The sequence below is a fragment of the Rhipicephalus microplus genome, chromosome 3 (genome assembly GCF_043290135.1).
Source record: "Rhipicephalus microplus isolate Deutch F79 chromosome 3, USDA_Rmic, whole genome shotgun sequence".
In the NCBI taxonomy this organism is placed as follows: Eukaryota; Metazoa; Arthropoda; class Arachnida; order Ixodida; family Ixodidae; genus Rhipicephalus; species Rhipicephalus microplus.
The window spans coordinates 221,508,987-221,536,872 of record NC_134702.1 but is presented as its reverse complement, the minus strand read 5'-3'; the positions used below and the strand labels follow the sequence as shown (position 1 = coordinate 221,536,872).

At 44.1% G+C, this 27,886-nt stretch overlaps 1 protein-coding gene across 1 annotated transcript in view; it reads right to left on the bottom strand.

Annotated features, from left to right (window-relative positions):
- The window catches only part of LOC119167282 (uncharacterized), a 33,765-nt gene extending 7,617 nt beyond the window's left edge, over positions 1 to 26,148 (bottom strand). Inside the window, exon 1 of the mRNA XM_075888247.1 lies at positions 25,307 to 26,148. Within this exon, the coding sequence (XP_075744362.1) occupies positions 25,307 to 26,107 (801 nt within the window). The 5' untranslated portion in view covers positions 26,108 to 26,148. The remainder of the gene's footprint in view (positions 1 to 25,306) is intronic.
- Positions 26,149 to 27,886: the final 1,738 nt, after the last annotated feature.

Genomic DNA, 27,886 nt, shown 5'->3' with positions numbered 1-27,886 from the left:
TGGTCCTTGGGGACCTGAACGCACATGATGGTCTGTGGGGTGACTCTCGCTATGATGCACGAGGTCGTCTCATTGAACAATTCCTCATTTCATCAGGTGCTTGTCTGTTGAGTAGGAAAGAGGCAACATACTATAACCTTGCAAACAAAGCTTACTCTTCCATAGACCTCAGTATCACATCTCCTTCACTTGTGCCATTACTTCAGTGGAAAGTCATAAATAATTCATACGGAAGTGACCATTTTCCTTTAGTTTTGAGTACACCAATAATATATGAATGTCCTCCACATGTCCCCAAATGGCTGGTAAACAAAGCCGACTTTGAACAATTTCAAAAGCTTACTCACTTAAATTGGACTGACATATGTGGATTAGGCATAGATGAAGCTGTGCAGTACTTCACGGCCTTTCTTACTGACGCAGCAGCCAAGTGCATTCCACAAACATCTGGACTGCCCGGCAAACGACACGTCCCGTGGTGGAACACTGAGTGTCAGAATGCGCGAAAGGAACAGAACAGGGCGTGGAGGTTGCTGCAGAATTCGCCGACAGCGGAAAACCTTGAGAGCTTTAAGAAAATAAAATCTCGAGGCAGGAGAACGCGTCGGAAGGCCAGAAGAGAAAGTTGGCACAAGTTTTTATCAGAGATAAATTCATATACACAAGAGGCCAAAGTCTGGAACATGGTTCGTAGGGTAGAAGGAAGAAAAGTACACTCACTCCCACTCGTAAACACTCAGGATGATATCTTGGAAGATCAGGCAAACTTCCTCGCTGCACACTTTGAACGGTTATCCAGCTCGTCCCACTATACTGACACTTTCCAAAAATACAGAACAAGAATAGAAAAGCAGACACTCGAACACAAATCCACTAGATACGAGGCATATAACCAAGCTTTCTGTCTAGCTGAGCTCTGAACATCTCTGCACTCCTGCAGTACTTCTGCCCCAGGTTATGACCATGTGGTGTATGAAATGTTAAAAATCCTACCAGCAGAAACACGAAAAACCTTACTTTGTTTGTACAATGCTATCTGGTTTTCTGGAACTATCCCTACCTCCTGGAAGGAGGCTATTATTATTCCCATTTTGAAAGAGAGCAAGGACCATTCTTTAGCTTCAAGTTATAGGCCTATTGCACTTACAAGCTGCTTGTGCAAAATGTTCGAAAAAATGATAAACTGCTGACTTGTACATAACCTTGAAACAAACAGTTTGCTCGACCCATTTCAGTGCGTGTTTCGGAAAAGTAGATCCACCACAGACCACCTTTTTCGTATCGAGGTACAGATCAGAGACGCCTTCGTCCATAAACAATATTTTCTCTCTGTGTTCCTCGATATCGGAAAGGCCTATGATACAAGATGGCATTTTGTAATTCTAAGAGACCTGTCCCACCTTGGTGTGCGCGGAATAATGTTTCACATAATCGAAAGTTACCTGTCAAACTGGACATTCCGTGTCCGTGTGGGCAGTGTTCTCTGCCAAACATCTGTCCAGGAAACAGGCGTGCCACAAGGTGGTGTACTTAGTTGCACACTTTTTATTATCAAAATGAATTTCTTGCACTTGTCCATCCCCCGCAATATGTTCGATTGTACATATGTCGACGACATTCAGCTTGGCTTCAAGTCATGCAACTTGGCAATGTGTGAGCGGCAGGTTCAGCTGAGTTTAAACAAGGTCTCCAAATGGGCAGATGAAAACAAATTTCAACTTAACCCACAAAAGAGCACGTGTGTCTTGTTTTCTCAAAAGAGAGGCATGCACTCCGAACCTGACATTCGACTGAATGGGCAACGTCTGTCTGTCAAAGCCGAGCATAAATTCTTATGCTTAATCTTGGACAACAAGTTGACCTTCGTACCGCACATCGAGTATTTAAAAACAAAATGTTTAAAAGCCATGAATGTTATAAAAGTGTTGTCACGTACTACTTGGGGTAGTGATAGGCAATGCCTCATGAATATGTATTGAAGCCTCATTCGCACCCGCTTAGATTATGGGGCTGTTGTTTATCAGTCTGCAACTCAAAGTGCTTTGAAGATACTGGACCCCGTGCACCATTTGGGCATCCGCCTTTCTACGGGTGCTTTTCGCACCAGCCCTGTAGAAAGCGTTTACGTTGAGTCAAATGAATGGTCGCTTCATCTACAGAGAACTTACATGTTCTTTGTATATTTTCTCAAGGTGAAAGCAGACAAGAAGCACCCCTCATACTCTACTATTAACGATCTGTCGAGCTACATTCTGTTTCAAAACAGGCCTTTGATGAGGCAGCCCTTCTCAGTTGGCCTGAAGGGTCTAGCTGAAGAAACTGGAGTGTCACTTGAACACAGTTTAATGGCTCCTGTAGCATACCCGCCACCGTGACAGTGGCAGACCATAGACTGCGATGTGTCTTTCCTGGAAGTTACAAAACATGCGCCTATTGCCCATATCCGAACATACTTCCTGGAACTTCAACACAAATACACACGTCCTCAGTTCTTTACAGTTGCCTCCAAGTGTAACTTCTCCGTGTCCTACGCTGCCGTCGGCCCATTCTTTTCGGATGCTGGCCCTCTACATCCAGGCACAAGTATCTTCACAGCGGAATCTTACGCGATACTTGTGGCAGCTAAACACATGAAACAATTACAAATACAAAAAGCAGTAATTTATACAGACTCCCTCAGTGTGGTAACGGCTCTGCACAGTCTTAAAAAACAAAAAACCCGGTCCTTGTCTCACTTTACTCCATTTTGTGCACACTATACACACTCAAACAACATGTTGTAATGGGCTGGGTGCCAGGGCACCATGAGATCCAAGGCAACGTGAGGGCGGATAAGCTTGCTGCATCCGTCCAGAAAAGCCCTGCCCCTACACCCAAGATAATCCCGGCCCTTGATCTTAAGCCGTCTCTCAAACGAAACCTCAGGGACTACTGGCAGAGCAAGTGGGATACACACACACAAAACAAACCACACATTATTAAGCCACACCTTGGTCATTGGCTGCCAGTATCAAAATCGCGTCTTACAGAGGTAATACTAACGAGACTCAGGATAGGACACACATACACGACACGCACATATCTTTTGTTCGGTGGCGATCCACCATTGTGGGACAGATGTGGTGAAGCATTAACAGTCCTTCACATGTTAATTCATGGCAAACACTTAGAAACTACAAGAAAACAGCATTTTCCCTTACCCTACCGACAACATATACCTTTACACCCTGCAATGTTCGTTGGTAGGCAACCGCTTTTAAGTCATAAATCATTGTTAGCGTTTTTAAAAAATATTAATAATTTTCATATCATATACCCGGGCATCCCGTAGCACGACCTCTCCAGGGAGGTTTTTGCTGCGGTGGCTACACAGGAAGGCACTTGCCTCACGGCCCTTGGACGCAAGGGTGTGAACAAATGAGATACTTGTGCTAATGCCATACATGTCCACCATCGTTTCACATTATCAGCAACTTTTGTCACCTATTCACACCACACACACCTTTCACGGCTATGTCATGATTTCATTACTTGTATGTTTTTACCCGTCTTACTGCGAGGAATTTTATGGCCCTTATACAGCCGCTAATCACAATCATTATCCACATTCCTTGTCCCATGAACTGGCGCTCTTTGGCCATCAAATGGCCCTTGCGCCAAAAAACACCATATATCATCATCATCAACCATCACCAAAGGGGTAGAGAAAATGAACAAGAGTGCAGTTAACAGTTCAGAAGGATGTACTTTGCTGTTCATAATGTGGTTGGGTCACATTAGTATGCATAGTTATAAATCGACATTATGTGAAGCCATCTACCCGGGTGCACAATAGGGCACTAGCCTACATGAAATTTTGGGTTTTAGGAGCAATATTTAAAAATAAACACGTGGACAATGAAAAAAGTAAAAGATAACTGAGAGTTAGGGTGCAGAAGAAAAATAAAAAAGCAAGTAAACTAGTGGCACACTGTGGTAAGGTTCGGAAAGAGGGGCAATGAATTCTTAAAGCTCTTTGCGAAAGATAGCAACCCGACGTACTCTGGGCTACATTAAGGCTGCACTTGTATGAAATCAGTGCGGAAAAAGACATGAACAAAAGGAAGACACGTACACACAGTGGAACTACTGACAGCAATAGCTCATTTCCTTCACTTGCCCATTGATGCCTGCAGCTGTTTTGTACATGACAGTTACGTGAACAATTTTCATGAACAACTGTACTGCCATTGGTACCAAGCTGAGATACGCCTCAAGGTGGTGGATAAAAATGGTGCATACAGAACTCAAGGATGAATTTTAACTTACCATGCACAAAAATGTAATTCGTTTGTACTCAAAGACAGTGAAGATTAGCTACGTATGCAATGCCGAATAAATCAATTTGTTCTGCTTCAATGATCAGCTCGGTGATTTGGTATCGGTTCTTCCTCTTGACAAGGGTTTTTTGAAAATGTGCATTGCGTGCGAAACCTACATTTTTGTGACAGGAAACTGTCAGGTGGCATTTTCTATACTATGTTACAATGCTCACTGAGCTCGACATTTAGGCAGGCAGCAGCTGGTCTGTCCAATGTAAATGCGGCAACAGGATAAAGAAATGCCATAAACAACACATCTCACGCTGAGAAAAAGCTTTTTTTTAGAATTCTTTGGGAATCATGACCAAGGTTTCCTAGCAGTATAAGTTTCTTCCCAATTAGTTTTTTTAAATGGGCAGGAAAGACATCATGACTATTCACTCTGGCTGCTATATTTGCAGTTTGTCTAAACCTTAAGCGATATATAGAACGACTTCCCCATTTCTACTCCAAAAGGTGAGTGACCACTGGGTGCTGGCCCCCCAATGCATGTCTTTCGACTGCCTCGGGAAACTTTTTGCTACAGAGTGAATAATCAGCTGGATACTCAATACAATCTATGGTATAATTACTGGAGAGTTAGCCGAAAATATCTCAAGTTTTAAACTGCGGGGCTAGCACCAATGATTACCGAACCTTGAAAATTGAACTGAGGCAGGCATTTTGTATATTCGTAAGTTCTCACAGAACCTAAAAAACCGGGAGGAGATCGGAATGATAGGGAGAAGCCAGAATGAGCCGTCGCGGCGTTTTTAGCTTCTTTAAAACTGTATAGTTTGCAAAAAAACAACAAAATCTAGCCCTCATAAGATAGCTTGGTTAGAATGCCCCAAAAAGCACAATAAAGAACCATTTGTGTAATGCAAGACATGCGCTGTGTAAAGCGCTTTCGTCCTGTGGCTACTTTATGTTGAACAGACCAACCACTGCAAACTGTCTCGCTAAAGTGAGCATTTAACTGAATAAGAAATACACCAAGTGAGGCTTTATTGGCACAACAGTCAGAGTTGCGAATGCAAACCTGGGTCATGAGGTGGGTTGGCGACCCGCAGGACGCACAGTTGTTCCTTTACTGGGCACGCGGGCCCTTCGCGGTCCGGAATAGCTAGTAACCAAAAACAAACAACCAGGTGGACACTCCTACATGTGGTATGGACAGATACAGTAACAAAGCGGCAGCAATATCTAAGACACGCAGAGTCCGTGGCAGAAATCAACGTAGCCACGAGGGCCGAGCCAAGTCAGTTGTAGGGTAGATTAACATGCAGGGTGGCAGGAATAGGCTGAAGTGGGAATAGGTTGAAGAACAGCTAAGAAAGGAGAGACTTATGGTATATGGTTTAGTAGAAACGCATTGTAGGGACATTGAACAACCACCTAACAATTCGGACTAGGCATGGTATATTTGGTAATAAAACAGAGGGCAGCAGAAAGGTGGGTGGTATTGGGACGTTCATTCATAAAAGAACAGATTGGCAAATGGTCAAGCAGGAGTGCAAGGAACATTTATGGCTAAAAAGAATTGTGGCAGGGCAAATGAACTCCTGAGTTTTGTATACTTGAGGGCAGGGGCGAAAGCCGAAAGGAAAGCCAAGAAATGGTGCAGTGCATAAAAAATGACATTGACGAACTAGGAGAAGAGTGCGAGGTAATTATATAAGGAGATATGAATACATACATATAAGGTATGAATGAATATACTGAGCCAACAGGCAGAATTTTAATGGATATATTTGAAAGGCATGATTTAATAATTTGCAACAGCACCGAGAAATTTGAAGGGTAGATAACTTGGGAGATGGGAAGGCTGCATTCGACGGTAGATAACGCAATAATGTCACATAGGATGTATGATCCGCTAAGTGTCAAGGACATGGATGAATAGAGGTCCAGAAGCTTTGGTAGTGATCATAAACGTATCAAACTGAATTTTGAAAGAAAAATTAAATTGGAAAGGTGGCATTACGAGCAACTACGCGGTAATATTAATTCAGAAAGGAATATAGAAAGAGCCACTGAAGAGATTGACAAAATAATCACCGAACATACTAAAACGGAGTGGAGGTAACCAAATATAACTCGATTGACTTGGAGTTTGCTACGGTATGAGCCAATTCAACCGGAAAAAGCAGACACAAAACCAAGAGCTGGTGCGATGACGAAGTTAAGAGAGCCATAGTAAAGTGCCAGGAAGCCTCCAGGGAACACAAGTATGATAACCACAGGTGTGAACTGGAAGATGATGCCAAAAGAAAGTGTGATAACTTTTTGAGCTGCAGAAGGGAAGCGCCCGATCTGATTAGTGAAAATATTAGAAGAAATGGGGGTAATGGCTGTCGGATGTAAACAATAGGAATAAGAAGCAGCTGTAATGTTTTGGAGCCACATGTATTCTCTAAGTGGGAGGACAAGCATGGAACAGAGGTTTATAACTACATTTCAAGCGGTCAGACTAGAAGGGCGTGAAAAAGGCAATATATATAAACAATGATTACAGAAAAATTAAACACCAAGAAAGAGCTGCATGCACCCTACCAGATGAAGATGAACCAATTTGCTAAGTGGCTCCACTAGGACAACGAGAATGGGAAAGGGATGAGAAAAGGGTTCTTAATAACATATCAACAGGCCCTGATGGCATTTTAATCATGCTAATGAAGAAACTAGGACCCAACTAAGAAACACTACGAGGGACAGCGAACAAACAATAATGTATGGTGAATCTCTCAATCGGTTGAAACTAAGTAGTATGGGCATGATCTACAAAAAAGAGGAGGGGGACAAAGCTGATATAAACAACTACCGTCATATAACAGTGACATCAGTAGTTTACAGGCTGGTGATGCAGATAGTAAATGAAAGACTACAGACATGAAAGGATAATGGGGGGGTCTGGGAGAACCACAAAATAGGTTCCGTAAACGAAGGAATTGGAGGACAATCTGTTTTCATTGATGCAGTGTTTTGGAATAGCGGAAAAAGAACACGGGCCCCTGTGCCTGGCATTCGCAGATATCAATGAAGCTTACGATAGTGTGATTCAAAAAGACTCGTGGGGAATACTGGAAACACTAGTTGTGAAAGACAAAATAACTAATCTTCTAAAGGATATCTATAATAGCAACAAGGTAGTTATCAACTGGGAAGAACAAGTATCTGAACCTATAGAGGTACTACGCGGGCTTCGACAGGGATGATCCCAGTCACCTTTGTTATTTATGCTGTATCTACCGGGACAAGAAGCCAAAGTAAAAGAGGATCGACTCGGCTTCAGCTTTTTATTTGCCAAGCAAAGAAAACACATTGAACAGTAATTACCAGTATTGATGTATGCAGATAATATGGTAATAATAGCCGACAACGAGAAAGATCTGCTGGCATTCATAGACATCTGAAATAACGGGGGAGATGGGTTAAATTTAAAGTTCATCAGGAAAATATCAGCAATCATGATTTTTAATGATAACAAAGGCAGTGAGCATGGGATTCAGGAAGTCACGCTAGAAATAGTGGATAAATACAAATATTTTGGCGTAAGGATAAATTGACGGTGCTGAGGGAGCACGAAGATATTGATAAGGAGATAAACAGCTACACATACCACTTTAACCTCAACCACTGTCTAACGAAGCTAGCGGATTGGTGGGCCAAGTGGCAAATAACTAATAATGTTAAAAACAGCAGCTATATATGATGGCAACACGTAAATGAAATCCATCCCAATTTATTTACACCGTTCATGGGTAATGGTGACTAATATTGTGCAGCATAAGCACTTAGGCATCTCAATAATATCTCACCCGAGATGGGACACACACATAGTGGAGGCCACTGTGGCCACACTTCATGAAATTATCTACCTAAAAATACGACTGAGAAGTGCCCTAGCGCCCGCAAAACTCTTGGCGTACACCAAGCTCGTAAGAGCGGAATTGGAATATGCCAGCGTAGTTTGGTTTCCTTATTCACAAAGCAGTAGTGACAAACTAGAGGCAGTGCAACAGAAACCCATATGGTTTCTACACAAGTTCAAACGTATAGATTTTCCCAATAACCTTCTCGCTTATTCTGGCTTTGATAAACTAACTACTAGGGCAAAAGAGGCATGCCTGATGTACCTGTACCAGTTTCTACATGGCCATCACAAAGTAGATGTGCCTAAGTATGTCGCACTTCCACAGTCGCGCTCTACTCGTTATAAACAGAAGTATAGTCTCCAATAATATTCCTCAAATAGCATGATTTTCGGGAACTCGTTTTTTCCACTAAGAATAAACGAATGGAAGAAATTGAGCAGGAGCGTTACTAATGCCCGCACTCTATTCGCGTTCAGCGCAATGTTAGAAACCATGTGGAACATACAGTAGCGCACCTATGCTTCGCATGCATGTCACATTTCATTTTTTTTCACAGTTCATTGTAGCAGGCCACACTGTCATTATTCAGGGTTCCTTTTCGCCTTCGTCAGGTAAAATGACGATCAAGGTTTTCTGTTTTTTTTTCTGTCTTTTTTGGCTAATTCAATATATCGTTAAAATGCCTGGAATGCTATGCGCAAATCAGCAGTTTTCTCAGTGTGCTGCTAGGAAACTGCGCATAATATTTATTCAGTCACTATCATTTGTCCTGTTTTTATGATATTAGGAATATAGAAAAATTTGGTGTTTTTGAAATTGATGCCTTTTGTTTTAGTATTTTTTGTTCATTTTTGCGCCAATAAAACGCGCAATAGTTCCTTTGATGCAATTACAGGTAATGATGGTTCACAAATATTGCAGATGCGCTACATGTATACACATTTTCTAACGGTGTACAACAAATTTTAGTGTGATTATTTTTTCGTTTTGTTGTTGTTACACAATTATAGTGTAAATGGTGTAGTTGAAGGTGTATGTTACTTATATTGTTACTATATGCTCTTCGAGAATGAATAACATCTGCAATATGCCCTCTGTATTAACTCCACAACTGACATCGGCAAAATTGAAGATAAATAAATACGCAATGACTGAGGGCACCAGGATTGCACTTGTGATGAAAAATAGGGACCTATAGAACTACAATAGGTATGACGTTGTGAGAAGGATTTGTAAAAGTGTCATGATCCAGGGTTTGACGTTCGGCATTGTGGTCACGTGCATGAATTCAGAATTTCACGCCAGATGGGAAATTAAACAACGTGGCTTAGGTAGGCTTGCTTTGGGAGCACACGGGAGTACCCCAAAACGGGGGGTACGGGGTGACACGGTATGGAAATCACTTGAGTGCAGGTAAGCTAGCAGCAAGATAGAAATTGAGGAGCGTTTGAAAAAAAAATAGGAGAGGATCGTTGGGCTAGGAAAGTTTTCAGCTACTTGTAGATCAAGAATGTTGACACTAAATGAAGAAAGCGAACTCGAAAGTCTTCAAGTATGTATTTAGACAACACCAGAACACCAATCCAAAAGAAAACACCAGTTCAGAAGAAGGCCAAAGAAACATAGAGAGACAGGTGGAAGATGAGAATGTTTACGAAATCATCACTTGAGACCTACCGAAGCAGAAAGTTTCAAGGGAAGAAATCTACGATAATTCTCGGGGTAGTTCGCGGCTCTTCGAGGCCAGAACGGGAGTATTGCGGACAAATATGTACCAAGCTAATTACAAAAGCACAGATATGGTATGTAGTGCTTGTGAAGAGGAGGGGGAAAACGGCTGAACAATTGATAATGTTCTGTAAAGGGCTCCGCCCTGTAGTCGATGATAATTGTTTTGAAAGGAGAGCGCACTACTTAGACGCGGACAGAAAGACAGGGTCAAGCGCTTACTCTTAACTGAAAATTTATTCTGAAAACTATGAAATATATACTGACAGATGAAACAGTGTCATGGCACATAGGATAAGACCAAATCATGGACCAACATAACAAAACGTATAAAATATGCGCGTACATTAAGCTACACCTTACTAACGCCTTCTGTGCCTCAGAGTGATCTATTAACTACCATGGCGTCTGCTACTGTCCAAAAACGTAAGCTCCTTATCGGACAGAGCTATTGATGGTTTGCTGGCACAAGTGAAGTGTTCACGCGCTATGTATGCTGCTTCAATTACAGGCCTTGTGCCCTCATCTTTGTGATTTGAAGGTACGACTTTGTTATCAAACTGTACTTCACAGCCACATTTAGTGACAAGCTGGGCCAAAAAAACCATCGTTGCCGCTGTGAACATTGCACGCATGCTCACGCAATCTGTCGTTGAGGCATGTTCCAGTTTGCCCAACATAACAGCACCATACAAAGTATGATCATGTAAACAACGCTGCTAATGCAATTGGCAAAACAGTTTCTGTGATTTGCTTTGCACAGCTGTTTCTTGTGCATAGCTGTGCACATCAGCCCAGCCAGCTGAGAAAGCCTGCATGGCGCAGAGGAAACTACACGCACTCCCATGCGTTGCCCCATCATTTTTAGGCGGTGGGTAACCTGATGCATGTAAGTCATAACAGATATTCTTTCTCTTTCTTTTTCGCGGTTGCCCTTGTCACGTCCCACAGCACCATTTCTATAGCTATCTCTTGATCTCCGTTTTCTGTGAATACTTTCAGCCACGGAAACCAAGGCTATCTCAGGATGCCCAGCTGACTTGAGCCTAGCAACCTGATTGTGAAAGCTGGCTTCCATTTACTGACCACAAGAACAGTCAAATGCATCATTGCAGCACGTGCTCACTATGCCGCTTTTCATAAGTTTGCCATGAGCCAATATGTACGGCAGCAGCAGTTTTACCACGTGTGACTCATACGCCTAGCAGGTGTCTTCTGCCCATAACGTAAGCCTAAAGTCAAGAAACCTGATGGACGAGTTTCCGGCATTTTATGGGCCAATACAAGTGGATCAAGGCATTTCATAAAGAGCGACAACAACTTGGTGGTCTGAGACAGAAAACCTTGCGGATCACACTTCACTATGACTAAAAAATCTTATAGAAATCTTAACCCTTTCATCACTGCAGTGCTCACTATTTCTAGATTAACCCCCTGTTCAACTTCGCCAACAACCAATCGCTCAAAAGTGGGGCCAGACACGCCCTAATCGATACGCCCTTTTTTAGCATACAGGTTGTGATTCCACTATACATATGTGGAGCTGAGGTACATAGCCAATAAGTCTAGAAAACTTCGCGCCCTCAACCCTGTGCTGTTCCGAAATGACACTTCACCAAGCTGGTCAATGCACTCTTCAATACAAGTGAGCAATGGATCATGAGGTAAAGAATAGTGAATGTCTTTTATATCTAATGAAAATGCCATGAGACCTGTTTGAAAGTCTTGTCGGAAAAATTTGAAAGCTTCATCCGAATTCCTAACTAACAATGGGACATTAATGGTGATAAGTTTCAGCTTATCTTGCAATAACACCCCTACATTCTTTTGCTAGGAAGCACACTGAAATACTATAACCCTAAAGGCTACATCAGGCTTATGTGTCTTACCTAAAAAATAAATTCAGCGTATGCTTGTCACACTTACACTGTTCACTAAACCTAGCTAGATAAGTTCTCGGTATAGGACCTTTGCTCTTGCTTCCACTTTTCACAAATCGGTGCCAGTGAAACTATCAAACACAGAACTGACAGCGGTCTGCACTTTTTCAAAAAACCGGCTTTTTTGGCCCTCCGAAACCTCCCTCTTTATCTGAAGGCACCACACACAGATCATTTTCGGTTAGAAAGTTTATGATGTGGCTTAAAGGCAGGTGACTACTGACAGGCTTACCGCGTAGAAGTATGTCAAGTCCTTCCGAGATACACCAGCCAGAGTCTTCTAGGGGAACATGAGGAGATATACTTGTAACAACGGATAACAGTTCAGGGGGTCTCGCTAGTTTACGAAGGCAAATTTTGGGCCTGGGCCTAACGTACTATGTACGAAGTCGAGAAGCGTGACATCACCAACCAAATGCACAGTTTCTCCAGATTGTTGCTTTCCTTTGACTTCAGAACGCAGCCTCCGGAGCTGATGAGCCCATAAGAAAGCAGAGCTATCTTTGATCCGCGTTGCGAATTCTTTAAGTCTTCTTTTCCTCCTGTGTGAACGATGTTCTTGAGGAACTCGTAGCTTAAGAGACCCCCGATATAGTCGAGCCTGGTGATTCTACTTGGAACGCAGGATTTTGCAAACCCTGATTCTATGACCAGCCGAAGGAATAAACCCACCAAATAGTGTTTCCATATCATGTGGTATGTGCCTATCACTTATGCAGAACGCTAAAGCTCTGGCTCGGCAGGTAGCTAAAGCGATGAGTGAATTAGAATAGCACGATGAAGGAACACAGACTAAGGAATACCCGAAGAACTAGAAACCTAATTTGTCAAAATGGTTGTCTGGGCGAGATGGTGATACATGATTGTTTCGAAATGAGAGCGGAGTACTTAGGCGTGGACAAGAAGACAGGGTCAAGCGCTTACTACCAACTGAAAATTTATTCCAAAAACTATGAATTATATACTGACAGATGCAACAGTGTCTCATTTCTCAACGACTGCTGACACAGCTTTGCCGACTTGAGGAATTAAGCCCAGGGCGAGCATTCCTCAGTCGCCTTCAGCGACGCACAGGATCGCGAGCTTTCGTGGCCCTTACACCCTTCGCCATCTTGGTATCGATTTCCCCAAACAAAAAAAAAACTTCGACAACACTCACCTTGGTCACATGAGGATGTCGACTGTCAAGTGATGATTCCACGGATGCGCAGCAAGCGTTCAACACCCACAGCAGAAGTACGTTCTTTTGTACTTGAATACATTAAAAAAAGTACACCGGTCATTTGAACGTTTTCACCGATAGACCAGTCAACATAGTGCGTAGAGCAAGCACTGCAGCGTTTGTGATCCCGTCTCTAAAGGTGTCCTGGGCAGTGCGACTCGAGTGCGTTTTTTCATCGACAGCATGTGAAAGCGTGCAATTGAGGCAGCCCTGAAGAAACTGAAGCTTTGTAGGCAGCAACAAGTCGTGCTAATTTCGGACAGTAAGCCCGCTTTGCAGTGGCTAAAACATACATTGGTTTTCAATCGATGCACTCAAAAATCAATGCGAATCTTTAAACACCTGCATGGTATTGATATAAACAATAAATTTCAATGGATTCCATCACATGTGGGTATAGCGGGTAATGAGGCGGCTGACAGACTTGCCCGTATGGCTTTGAAGCTTACACCAACGAAGAAGGCTCCCAAAGACAGTCTGCGTATCTTCCGAGAAGCTGGAATAAGCATTTTCACTTGTTATGGCTGACGTTGACGAGCCATGTGTGATAAAAGGGCGAACAAGAAAAGAGGCCTGCTTGCTTCATCGCATCCAAACGGGATCAGCGTGTACACCAGGATGGCTCCACAAGACAAGACTTTCCGCGACACCCTTGTGCCCAAAGTAAAACGGTGATATAAAACATAATTTGCTTAAATGTCGTGAACCTAAGAAGGAACGGCATAGTTTATTTAAGGAACTGCAACGGTTAGGCTCGCCATGTGACAGCGTGACTGATATTGTGTTTCCACGTGGTCACTCAATCTTCACAAAACAAGTGCCGCGACTTCTCTTGAAATTCTCGAATGCTACAGCTCTCGCATGGGGCTGGTGGCAAGTGACAATTATGTTTGGGGTATAGTGCAGTAAGCTAAAGTACCAGCTCAATACTGCATGTGTAATGGCACAGAGGCCACCGTCTTTTGCAGGCTTACGTCGCACTATGCACGACTTTTATTTTAAGAGCCTGCTCGTGCTTAGTTAAAAAACAAACAAAGGAGATTAGCTACAATTAGCAAAGAGAAAACCGGTTGGGGCAATTGCCTGCATTCTTTGCATGGCTAGGCCAGCCGGATACTTACTACATCCTTAACCTAAATCTTAACCTTGTCTTGGCACATCCGATAAGACCAAAACACGGACCAAAATAACAAAACCAATAAAAAAAACCTTTATACGTCAGCCCCACCTTACCAACGCCTATTGTGCCTTAGTGTGACTGCTTAACTCCTATGGCATCTGCTACTGTCCGAAAATGCTAGCTTTTCGCGGGATCGAATCCCGGCTGTGGCGGCTGCATTTCCGATGGAGGCGGAAATGTTGTAGGCCCGTGTACGCAGATTTGGGTGCACGTTAAAGAACCTCAGGTGGTCAAATTTCCGGAGTCCTCCACTACGGCGTCTCATAACCAAATAGTGGTTTTGGGACGTTAAATCCCACAAATCAATCAATCAAAATGCTGGCTTCTTATCGTACAGAACTATTGATGGTTGACTCACGCAAGTCAAGTGTTCACGCGCTATGTATGCTGCTTCAGTTAAAGGTCTTGTGCTCTCATCTTTGTGTTTTTAAGTACGACTGTGTTATCAAACTGTACCTCACAGCCACATCTAGCGACATGCTGGGTAATGGCGATGAAGTTTTCAAAGCATTGGGATTTATGGACAGTGAATGCAAAATAGACTTTAAACGGGTAGAAATAACGAGGAAGAAGCTAACGGATTGGTGGCTACAATCGAGGGGCGAGTGAAATTCAATCCTTAGTCACATAGTGACAGTACTTAGCTTTACGGCTTGGTGGCGTGAGCCACCACCCGTCCTAACGGGCATAGCCAGATACATCCATTTATCCATCGATCCATGGGGATATCACCAATGGCACAAGAAATGAATGAAAATGTGCAGTAGACAGTGCCATGCACAGGAGCTACACAAAGGTGACGTCACCCAAAAAACAAGCGTTTTGGTCACGTGTTCCCGATTTAGTTCACTGTTTGATTTCGGCAACTGGCCCTTGACCGAGTACGGCAGTTCAATTCGCATAAATATGGCAGTCACAGTGGCGGATCCAGCGACTCATTCAGGAGGGGGGATGGGTTCACCTAGAGTAACACAGAAGAGGGGGTCGGTCTTGACCTATTTATTTTTACTTGCAGAAAAACGCCGTCGCAGCATAAACACCTTTATTGTGTGCTACCGTGGTTGCACTCATTTGTCCCAATTGGTGGTGATAGGAGGTGGACTGTGAGCACTGAATTTAGGGAGGGGGGTGGAGAAAGTTCGGGAAGAAAAGCGATCACCCACTCCCTTCTCTTGATCCGCCACTGGGTAATCGTACGTGAAAACTTCAGTTGTTTTTGTTAGTGAACGCGCAAATGGTAAAACCCTCAATGCAGAGCCGCTTTTCCGACAGCGATGCGGCTGACCCCATCAATAGCTTCGTTATACCACGGAGGTGCACGAGAAGATCGGATTCGTGCAATTCATGTTATCGGCGCATGGTACAACGTCGTTGAAAATTGGCAAGTTTTATCGCAGCGCCTCGATTTGGCGCCTTATATAGTGCGATGGAGGACAAGACGCGCAGTGGACGCAAAATTGAAATAGAAGCGATGACGTGAGTGCCATTGGTACGCGGCTTTTACGGGGCGAACATGAGAACTAACCAGTTATTTGAAGTCAACATAAGAATCGTCGGACACCACACTCTAAGACCAAAGGGTGTTAAAAGGGTGCGTGGTTTGTTCTTTTGGGGACTAATGGGGCTGCCACTACCACTAATCCCTTTAAAGTCTAACGGCACCGGGTTCAACAGTCAGTCTCTTCAAGGGACTAACATTTAGTTTTTTCATTTACACCTTTGTAACTGTTAGTCCCAAAGTTCACCCCAAAAAACTAACAGTTAGTCGTCACATTTTAACCTTATAGAGAAACTGTTAATCCTTACATTTACACCTTACCAGGAAACCATTAGTCCTCACAGTTTGACCTTGCCGGACGAACGGTTGAAGCACTCAAATACTGCAATCGGATGAATTTTTGTCCCCAGTTCAAACATTATTTTTGTTTATTTTCCGCCAGGCCTAATACTTTTTTCGCCTGTTTTTCTGCGCAGTGAGCAACAAGTTAGGCAGAAAAGAACACGCGAAAAAGTAGTTAGCCACCTATGTGTAACTGCTTTCACAGTCACGGCAACAACGAAAGACAAAAGGGAGACATCGAAATCTTTTATTTTTCTACATACACAACAAGGTCCCCAATTCTTTTAGGTGAATTCATGGAGAAGTGTACAAGAGCAGTCTCGTTGTCAAATCTTGTTCACTCCTTAGGGAGCTCCTCCGACGGAAGCGATAGATGACAGGCATTGCAGACGCCAGCGCACGCAGGCTTCTGCCTGTTGTGTTCCCATGGCAGCACGTACATTAATATAGTAAAATAGTTAGACACACGTGACAGAAGATGAAGGTGCACCCATATGATAAGTAGGTGCACGTTAATATAAAAAGAAGCGTTAAAATATGACACACAATCAACTTTACCTTCACATCTCGCACAGTCCTTCTGAAGCTGCTCTGACGAAAGAGATAGATGACGGGCATCGCAGACGCCAGCGCACACAGTCTTCAGCACGATGTGTGCCCACGGCTGCACAATAAGTATGTAAAATAGTGAGTCACACGTGACAGATAATGAATGCAAATGCATATGAGAAATACGTGCAAGGTGAAATGAAAACATACTCGAGATGTAACATGCTAATAATTTCACCGCGATGTCACACATCGTCAAAGACTCATTTCGATCCCCGTAGCGCAACAGCTTAGGAGCGGCGGCCGCAGCCACAACTCCGCGAACCTCGGTGCCGCTAACAAGTCGGCGAGTCCTAAGCGAGCGACGTCGTTCAGCTCGAGCAAGCGAACGCGAGACCAAACACGGCGTTGCACGCGGAGTCTCTGCCGCCAGCGAACTGCGAACAGAAAAGCAAGCGTACGCTTTGCCGCCGCCACGAACAGCGCCGAGCTGGTTTGGAGCTAGCACCGAAGAAATCCACGGTAATGCGGCCTTTTTCCACAAAATCGAGCGAGTGCTGTGCGCAAACCTGAGTCCGGTGCCGCGGCCAACGGACGGTGCCGAGCTGCTTCTGACTGACTGACGGAAAAGCCAACTGTAATGGCGACCGATTTTCAGTGAGTTCCGACGCTAGCGAAAGCCCCGCCAGCCCCTGCTGGTGCACTTACCGCGCGCGACATACTACAACCAAGCTCTTTACGAGAACCCGCAACGTGTTTTCGACGAGTGCCAACACAGCGACGAGGTCTCAGCCCAATATTGTCAGCCCGGAGCTCATCGCGGCGGCGAAGACAGGCGAGAACTCGATGAGCGAGCGTACGAGAGGCCGACGACAATGGCGGCCAATTTCCAGGTAGTCGCAAAGCACAGGCGAACTGCAGACGCCGAAGCTGACCTTCGCGATGCATTTCGTGCGTGCGATATACAACACGACCGAGCCCGTTGCCGGCAATCGCGATGCGTATCGCACACGCGACACGTAGAGTAGAATAAAGAATGATAACCTACTTGCCTTAGAATCCAGCGCTGTTTTCTGCCCTCAGTCGGACTGAAGTATATATCCGATAGGCCTGTTGACTTCTCGGCCACCATATATGCCTCCCCAACTGTTGCTGTCGTATGTTGGTCGTGACTATCTTGAAGCCAGAGATATACAGTGCGGCGTGGAGACGTGTAGAGGCTTGCTCCTGACTTCAGGGGAGCAGCAAAACGCAAAAGCAGCAGCCCACGCTCATCCGAGCGTACACACAAGCACCACGTCGTAATTCTTAGATCGTCGAAGCAGGCGGCTGTGGTGGAGCACACCGAGCACCACGCACCGCGAACAGTCACCGGCAAAATACAGGGAAAGACTGAGCCAGCAGAGGAGGAGAAGGACATGTGTTTAGTGGAGAAGGATGGTTGGTCACCTTGGCAATGCTTTTCGCGCTGCCTGCAATCCCCGGGCGGTTCATCGCTTTGGACACTAAGTGGTTTCGCGCCGCTCACTTCCCTTTGTGGTTTTTCTTCAACGGTCTATTCGTTCTTAGCGCGCACCGATTGGGCTGTGTTACTTCTTTTTCGGGCAATGTTGCCTTAGAGTGTAGATGTTATTGCAAAAAGAAAAAAAGACGTTCTTTGTCATAACCCTGGAGAATAAAATGGCGTGAACTCTCTAAGGAAGTAAAGGGGCAGGGCAGAACTGACGCCCACTAGAAATGAGTATGGGATGGGGAAGGAGGTTGCACACCTGTCTTTTTTTGGTTCCCTGCCCCGCTTCTTTGCCCATGCCCATTCACAAAGCCGCATAACAAAATTTTGCGCAGGGCGAAGGCAATTACTGAACATACTGAAATTTTGAAGAAATCTGACATCAACGTTCAACTGTGACAATCATCGAGGTGTGGCTATATTACACCAATAGAGGGTTTCTTCCGTTTAAGACGGAGTTCTATTGTGCACAAAGACGGGCCTTAAAGCATCTGTGTTTTTTCGGACACCCTGGTGCCAAAGCAATCTTGAAGTAAATCCACTGGCAGAATTGGGACGCTGTATGGAATCAAACAGGTGCAAGTAACTGAAGCGGAGTGCTTGCGTTGAATGAGGCTATTTCGAGCCACTCTGCTCAAATACATCTCAATAGGTCCGTTTCGAAAAATAAGGTGACATTGCTAAAACATTGCCTATAGGAGATTTTAAAAGTTGCTTTTTACGTTAACAAGCATTGCAGCAAAGCTTTTGGAAATAGTACAGAGAATCAATATTGAAAAGAAATCTTGTAAGCGACACGGTAGCTTTGTTGGAGCAACTATGCTTGGTTTCACCTTAGAATTCTTCCCTCCTGTTTATCGTTCAGTAAATTAAATTCCTGTAAAACTAAAAAAAATATTTTTGTAGTTCCATTAGGCTTCGTGCAATCAGAATGTGCAAATACCGAAATGCACTGCGCCTTATATTTTGCATTATCATAAAGGTTGAATTCCACCATTCATATATCCTCCCCACCAGGCACGTCAAATCTCCGCGCGTTCATCTAAGGCATCCAAAGTGACATAACTACAACGCGGGCCCATCTAAACTCACTGCACTGTGAATTCATGGCGGTAAAGTCTGTTCTTTATGACATTATGAAATCTTATTTGCTGTGCCCAACTCCAATTACTGAGTGCATCACCATAGGTGCTTGCTTATACGGTGCCTAGTGACCTGATTGGGGGAGACGGGGGCAAAAAGTGTGTCCCGTACTTTGACTTAGCAACGAAGCACTATATGGACTTTCTTTCTCCACCGCCCTGATGATGAAGCTAGCGCCAGCCCATTTCAGTGAGAGCGTTCGCTTAGTGAAGTCATCTAGAGCTGCGCAGCGCACAATAAAAGCATGGTCGTCACAGACGTATTTGATAAAACGTAAATGATTTTTGTTTTTTTGCGTACAATAGGCTCGTAAAAGTAGGGATACAATTTGCAGTGTAGAGGAGGCGCTGATTAGACGTATGGATGCACGTAATGATTAATTTTTAAATCCAAGAAAAAAAATAATGAAATGGTCATTATTCATCAACAAACAGCCGTCATTTTCTTTTACTGGCCACGTTTGTATCGGGCATATATAGCGCGTTGAAAGGCACTATAGGTAATTACTGATGAAAGTGCCTGTAACTGTCAAGCACCAGTTATCTTCCCGGAGGACTGAAAGTAAACAGTGTAAGGCATGGAGACAGAAAGCACATAAGCGGAACCTGTGCCATTTCTTACAGATTTTCATCCCCATAGTTTTGTGCTGTGAACGTCAATCAAGGCGTTCAACAACCGGGCCAAATCAACGTCGAGCCAAAAACACTGTACTTCTGATAAAGTTACCGTTGCAACTCCCTCCCACCCAAATACCTAATAGAAACTGCTTGACGGTTCACTTACAAATTTAGCAATTGTTGCAAGTAAAATATACTTAAGTCGCCACATTATCGCCTTGACATCTCTTCTCTTCAAAAATAAAACAATCGCACTGAACTAACAAGCTGCCGATATCGAGAACAACTGTTACGGTAGTAGTAAGTATTTATTTATCTGATATATGCAGATAATTTGCCACGGAAACTAGTATTTATTGGGTCCACTGCCTCCTAGTACCAGGTTGAGTCCCCAGTAAACAATGCTGGTGCCTGGAATCTCCATGCGCCTCCGGCACTGCCCTGGCACACCGAACCATGGCTTGTTGGGCAAGAAGATCTCAGCAGCTGAGCAGTGCTAGTTCTATTGGGTCTCGTTGGAGTTAAGAGGTAAAAATGACACATTCCTGCATGTTCAGTCGACGTGGTAGGTGTCAGACACCTCCACACAGCACTGGCAGAGACACCAGGACAGGAAATGCTTAAGCACTGCCGGGCACTGTAGCGTATTGGTGAATCCTAAGTCTTATGCAAGGTCCAGGAAATCGGTGGTGGAAGTCTCGATAATGGGTAAATATCTCTTTAAAAGACGGGAGAGGAGCGTTCTCTTCTAGATCATAAGGGTCATCGGTGGGTGAGCCTGGGAAATGTGTGGGTGGGTAGCAACGTGGGTCGCTACATTGCCTTCGAGGACCTGATGGCCAGGATTCCAGATTATTGGGCGGAGAAATAAGCAACGAACGCACGGACAGGATTTTATCATTTTCGCAGCTAGTACCCTATTGCAAAAACCAGCGCCACTGGGTACCAGCGTCCAGCGCCATGCCTGATTATGGGCCCAGTATGGCGCTGGTACCAGCGCCTCCCAGCGCAGGTACTGGGACGCTGGAGCGGCAGCGTCCCAGTACTCTGCGCGAACTGCCTTCCCAGGGATAAAACGGGGGTGCCCATTCGCCATAAATTACTAATTGTATAAATAAAATAACGCGCATTCACAAAAAATAAAAAAAAATTAAAAACAAAGCACCTCTTGTCGGGATTTGAACTCGCTACCTTCTGATCTCAAACTGAGTAACTACTCACTACGCCATGCCAGAATTTTTTTTCATGGTATTTATTAAAGTACTTGGGCAATAAAGACAAAATCAAGCAAACAAAAGTACAATAAAATCGCGAAAGTGAGCGTTCAAGCGTTACTCCTAAACACTAAATGGCTAACACAGTGCGAGCTCCTCACATGGAGAGTTCTTCACATCGTGTTATACAATCAAAAAAGGGGTGAGGTCAAACAGTTCTTTAAGACGGAGTACCAGTCCGGTCTAAAGTCTAGCTCGTCGTAAATGTTTTTTAGGTGGATAGCCATTTGAATGAAGTGTGCACTTGAAGAGGTGGTGGGCTCTGCAATGCGGTCTTGCATTCGTGTCTTCCACAAGCTGTGCAACCCCATGAGGATAAACTTATCATATGGTACTTCATCAAGCGTTGCTGGTAGAAGATAACGTTTTGTGTGAGAATTAATGACGAAACGCTTTTTCAGTGCTCGCTGAAAGACATCCCAAAATAGTATGGCAACTTTTCAGCTAACAAAGCAATGTTCAATCGTTTCCGGCACATCACATAGACGGCAGTTAACAGACGGAATGAAAATACCTTTTCTTTCTAACCATGTGTTTACCGCCAATGTTTCAGAGTGGAGTTTATAGAAGAATGTTTTTGAATTCGGTGGAATGTATATTTTGCGCACTCGCTTCAACACATCGTGACCTGGAAGATTGGAGTACAGTGAACGGTACAATGGAGGTGGGAAGAGTGTACTCAGTAGGTCCTTATACAGCACCTTGCGCGATACTGTGTACAGGTATTCTGCAGAAAAGCGAGCTTTAAGGAACTGAACTGCGAGGTAAACTTCCTGCATGAATCCCCACAAGCATGGGCGTTCGGGGAAGTTGGATGAAACAATAAAATCTGGTAAGCAATCAACAAGTGTAACCTGCAAGAAGGAACGGATTACAGGATGGGAATTGTCTCGAAAAAAAGAAGAATCGGGACACTATTTGCCATAGATAAAGGTGTTTCAGTCCTAACCCACCCTCACTAACTGGCTTGAATATATTATCACGACGCATGGTCTCAAAAGTCGAAGACCATATGAAAGTAGTGAAAATCCGATGAAAGCGTTGTATATAGAATCTTGCGCAATGAATAAGTTGCAATACATAGTAAAGCTTTGTCGCTAAGAAAGTATTGCAAGCTTCAGCTCTCCCAAATATCGAAAGTCGATAGGGAACAAATGTCTGGGCCTGTCGTTCAAGCTTAGGGACGCGTTCCTTCCAGTAATGCGCACTGAATCTATATGCAAGCAATGGTACACCGAGGTATGTTGGAGGAGTTCTTGTCCAATTTATCCCTGCAAAGTGGTTCGGTGTGCTACCCCACAAGCCAAACCACAGTCCTAAACTTTTAGAGGCATTTAAACGAACTCCTGATACTACGCCAAACTTTTCAATAATATATACCACATATTCGACACTTGGTTTATCTGTGCAAAATAATGCCACATCGTCTGCATAAGCCAACTTTTACCCTCAATGCCTAATATTCTAAAGCCACGAATGCAACTCGACTGTATTATGCTTAAGCACAGTGGTTCTATATAAAGTGCAAATAAAAGAGGTGACATCGGGCATCCCTGTTTTACAGAAGAGCGAATAGAAACTGGCTTGGAGAGTTGACCGTTAACTATCAGATGAGTTGAGCATTTAATATAGCATAATTTAACGCCTTTAAGAACAACTTTGCCAACATTAGCTTGTTCGAGAAGAGAAAAAAGGAAGGAATGACGAACACGATCAAAAGCTTTTGCAAGGTCTACCTGTAGCATTGCAAGATGTTTTTGAGAACCATGACAGTATTGAAGCACTGTTCGAGCGACATGTATATTGGTTTGTATTGATCGACCTCTGATCCCACATGTCTGATGAGACCCAATCAGAATAGACATAGCAAATTGCAACCTGTTTGCTAATACTTTTGCGAAACTTTCGTAGTCCACGTTTGACAGCGATATTGGTGTGTAGCCCTCGACGAAGCGAAGTTTTTTCTTGTCAGTAGTTTTCGGTATTTACACAGTGTGACTTTTGCAAAAAGATTGTGGGAGTGTATCCATGTCATAACTCATCTGAAAAATAATCAGCAATATAGGAGCAAGTGTTTTCGTGAAAGCTTTGTAAAATTCGCCTGAGATGTTATCAGGGCCCGGTGTTTTCAATAAAGGCAAGTTGTCGATTGCTTGCTCGATTTCTTGTATAGTATTGGGCCCATTAATAACTGCACAATCATTGTCCTTCAAGGGGTTCACAAGAGAAACAAAACTAGCCTTGAGGTGAGCGTCAAGATCATCAGAGGGAGAGCTAAATAAGCTGTTATAGTACGTTTCGAACGCAAAAATAATGTCTCCGTTATCTTTTATGAGCACATCGTTAAAGTACAAGTCTGGAATAACTTTAGAAATCGCATGGCGTTGCTCATCAAGTAAAGCTTGGCGCGTCCGTTGCTCAGAATTTAGAGTGCGCTGGTTTCTAGATCTAATACGTGCCCCTTGGTAGCGAGAAGCATCATGTCTCTGCAGTTGGCACTTAATATTCTCAATGTCTTTGATGTACTTTCCCGGCATTTCACATTTCATCTCATAAAAATTGCAAAGACTTTTAACAAGTATCTTTTCATCATTCTTTCTATAGAAAGACTTAACAGCTCCAATTTCTAAAGCTATAGCACGAACTTGTTTAAAAAGCTCCCAAGCAGCGAAGATAAGAAAACCAATCAAAAAAGATTGCCTCAATGCCATCTGGACGCAATTTATGAATTCCTGATCACAGAGGAGCTTCGCATTCATTTTCCAAAGGGCCCACTGGGGACGGAATTGTTTGTGACGATTTTCACCAATTTGCGCTATGACAATACAATGGTCTGAGAATGATACCGCTTCGGGGCTGCAGAAAATTTTACGAGATAGGAGTGATGAGGACACGTAAATCCGGTCAAGGCGAGCATGAGAACTGCCTTGTACTCTTGTATATGCTGTTGCCCGATTCGAGACCCCGATGTCAATTAGTCCTGCATTTTCTACAATACCGAATAAAAGCTCACCACTCCTGTCTCTCTTTCCAGGCGAATTATAACGATCAATAGCTTCACATACGCAGTTGATATCTCCCTTAAGTACCATGCATCTGTCGATGTCAGTTAAATTACGCTCTTTTTCAAATAACTCAAGTCGTTTCGGAACATCATTAAACGCATATAGATTGATAATTATCCATGGCACTCCTTGCAACAAAAATTCACAGCATATATACCTGCCCTCTTCATCAACACTAGTGCAGAATGCTGAACAGGGTAGGCGTTTTCTCAGAAACAACCAACAGCCCGCAGATAAACCTTTAGCATGTGAGACACACACATTAAACTGAGACAAAAAAGGCCGCAGGGCCTTCTCGGTCTCTTCCTCGCTCTCGATCTTTGTCTCTTGGATGGCGACAAAGTCGAGACGCTTCCGATTGAGAAGTCTACGGAGCTGTGCTTGTTTCTGCGAAGACCTAAGGCCGCGTACGTTCAAGGTGGCAAATATGAGTCGCTCAGACTGCGCCATGGTGACTACCTTCCAATTCGCTTATCGTCCCACTTGATCAATCTCAAGAGTTGGCGCTGAGGCTTCCCGTGAACCCCCACCAGGCCTCCTAGATCGGGATCAGCGACACCTCCCCTTTGGCATGGACTTTCGGCGACGGCGTGACTCCCTAGTCACTGACACTGGGTCACTCCCTTTGCTTGAATCCGAGCTGAACGATGCGCGACGTTTCTGTATTGCTGCATCCGTAGAGATCTGCATAGCATCTTCCGACACTGCACCATGATAAAAAAGCTGCTGCGGAGCTGCAGCGCAAGCAGGTGATGAACTCTCTGCGGCATCCAGCCCTGAGTCTCTATTTTGTACTCGTGGTTCTTCGGCATCTTCATGGTTCAGCGCAACAGCACTCTTCATAGGAACTCCTACTTGTGCTAGGGGTTGTGCGGAGTCATTTTGGGTATGCTGCTTGCATGATTCACTTGGCTATTTGCACGCAGAAGTTTCAACTGTGTCAACAGCGTGTGACTTTCTTTCCTCTTCTGGATTCCTTGTGGTAGAGCCTGCAGCATATGACATTGACGGAGTGTCTGCCGTTGCGTCCAAAACCTCGGTGGCATCCATAATATGCTCTTGTAGGTTATCATCTGGCTGTTTTGTGTGCTGTCGCAGCTTGTTGACGTATGTCATAACACAATCTTCGGCCGAATGACCGAAGCGTCGATAGTTGTCACAGCGAGGGGTCCTGCAATTTCGACGGATGTGTCCAACCTTACTGCACCGATGGCGAAGTGGTGGGCGGCCAGGTATCAGGACGAGGCTTTGCACTCCGCAGACAACAAGAATATGAGGAATATCCGCAACGCGAACTCCATCAGCAAGGGACAAAACAACATCTCTATTTAGCGTCCGCATTTGTTCCATGTCCGCTACTTTCCAGCTTTCTTGTGATATTTTCTTGACCTTCCCAAAAGCTTGCAGTGCCTCGCACACATAGACGTCCTCCAAGTGCTCAGGAAGCCACATAAGCTTCAACTTAACTTCCGTGGGCTCCGGGTCTATAACGAGGCATCGACGACTTTTGACGAAAAATTCGCTTCTTGTGACCAACTTTGTTTTCGTCAGCGTTGACTTGCATGTGACCATCCAAACATGAGACATTTGAAATTGACCTATGAAGCTTATTTCCTTCAAGTCAATGATGTCGCGAAGAGCATCTCTAAAATCTTGAACCCGGTAGGGGCGACCAGCTAAGTCCGCATGTAGAAAAACAGAGTCCACAACAAGCTTACCGGTGGGAAGGCGAGGAAGTACAACACGGTAGTCATTGCCGCTGGCTGAAGCCTGAGCAGCACCTCGGCCCATGGCCGATAAATCCTTCGAAGCGGAGAACATGAAAAACGCGTCCGTTCAGAACGTCGTCTTCGTCTTTCTCCACTACGCCATGCCAGAACGTGCTTGCGGGGTTGTTAAACCACTATTTATCCGAAGAACGCGCCGTTCAACTTCAGGTTTTCAAATTGCAGTCAAGACTGACACGATATTCCTTTCCAAATAACAATTGCGTCTTGATTCGACAGTGACGAACGGCTTCCGGGCACCGAATGACGTGCAGATATTAGCAATAGCGCAAAGCTTTTTGAAGCATCTACATCTTAACTCTCAAAAATCTCAAATTGACTGGATGAGCAGTCACAGATTGTCAGCTGTTGCGGCCGATAGTTTTTTTTCCTTTGATAGTCGTTTCTAGCACTTGCAACTGGTCAACAAGAACAGATGATTTACATGTCTTGTTTGGTAGATATCAACGCACACGAGTGAATATTGTGTATTTTTTTTGCGCAAGCGACGATGTAGCAGTACATATCCGGCATGCCAGGTTACATATTTGCAGTTATATCGATACCTCCAACTAAGAAACTGCCGAAAAAAATGACTAATGCAATCCGCTTAAAAAGTATGCCAGTATTTAGGTTCACTAACGCGTACCAAATCACCAACTCGAAATTGCTCGTTCTTATGTACGAGACAGAGAAGTACCAGCTCCTGCGCTCAGAAGGAAGCTTTCGGTGACAGCCTACGTTGCTGAAAGCACGACACATCGATCATCGCCGCTCCTTGTGCGGGCACCGCACATTCGGATAAATGGTTGATTTAGGCTCAAGGATGTATAAACTGTACTTTACAGTCAATTTTACACTTTATAATTGTGCCTATTTAAAGTAAAAAGCGCCGGCAGCAGGTACACCAACGCGGGCAGCACGATAGGCCTCGCTGGAACGTGGCACTGGGTCAGGCTGCTTTCGAAGCAGCTGAGTTGCGATGCTTGAAGTTTCTGCATTTGAGCTTCGCAATTTTTCTAACTGTTACCTAAACTGTACTTGAAGTGAGTGGAAGGTCAATGAATGCCAGAAATGCAATTACGAAGTGGCGATCACGAACGACAGCCGTTTTTCTGGCCTCCACTCGCAGAATACAGCGGGCGTTCCAGTGTATATATATATGCAGTTATATCAATGCCGACAATTAAAGGAAAACACCCATAGAAATACCAATGCAATCCGCTGAAAACGTATGCCAGGGAGTCAGTTCACGAAGGCGTACCAAATTACCAACTGAAAATTGTGTAGTGTTACATATCAGTCAGAAAAGTACCGGCTAAGTGCAGCCCGCAGCTTTCGGTGACAGCCTGCGTAGCTTAAAGCGCGACGTTCGATCGTCAGTGTTCCTTGTGCGAACACCGACACAAGAGAAAATAGTTTATTTAGGGTCATGGATGTCTAAACTATACTTTACAGTTATTCTCACACTTTGAAGTTTAACTTACACGAAGCAAGATGCACCGGTAACATGTATACCAACGTGGCTGGCAAGACAGGTTTAATGCCCACTGGGTAAGACCGCTCTCGACGCGTTAAGTTGGTATGGTTGAAGATTCTGCATTTAAGCTTCGGAATATTTCTAACTCTTACCTGAAGTAAGTAGAAGAATAAGCATGTCCAGACATACATTTATGCGGTGTGGCAGAATCGAACGACAGCTTTTGTTATCGCCTCTGCTGGGAAACCTTGCGAAGCGATCGAGAGAGCTTATTTACATTTCCTCAACTTTGCGGCAAAAACAATTTCCTGTTGCTATTAGTAGTGGCGTGCAGCTCCAGGCTTAAAAACACTC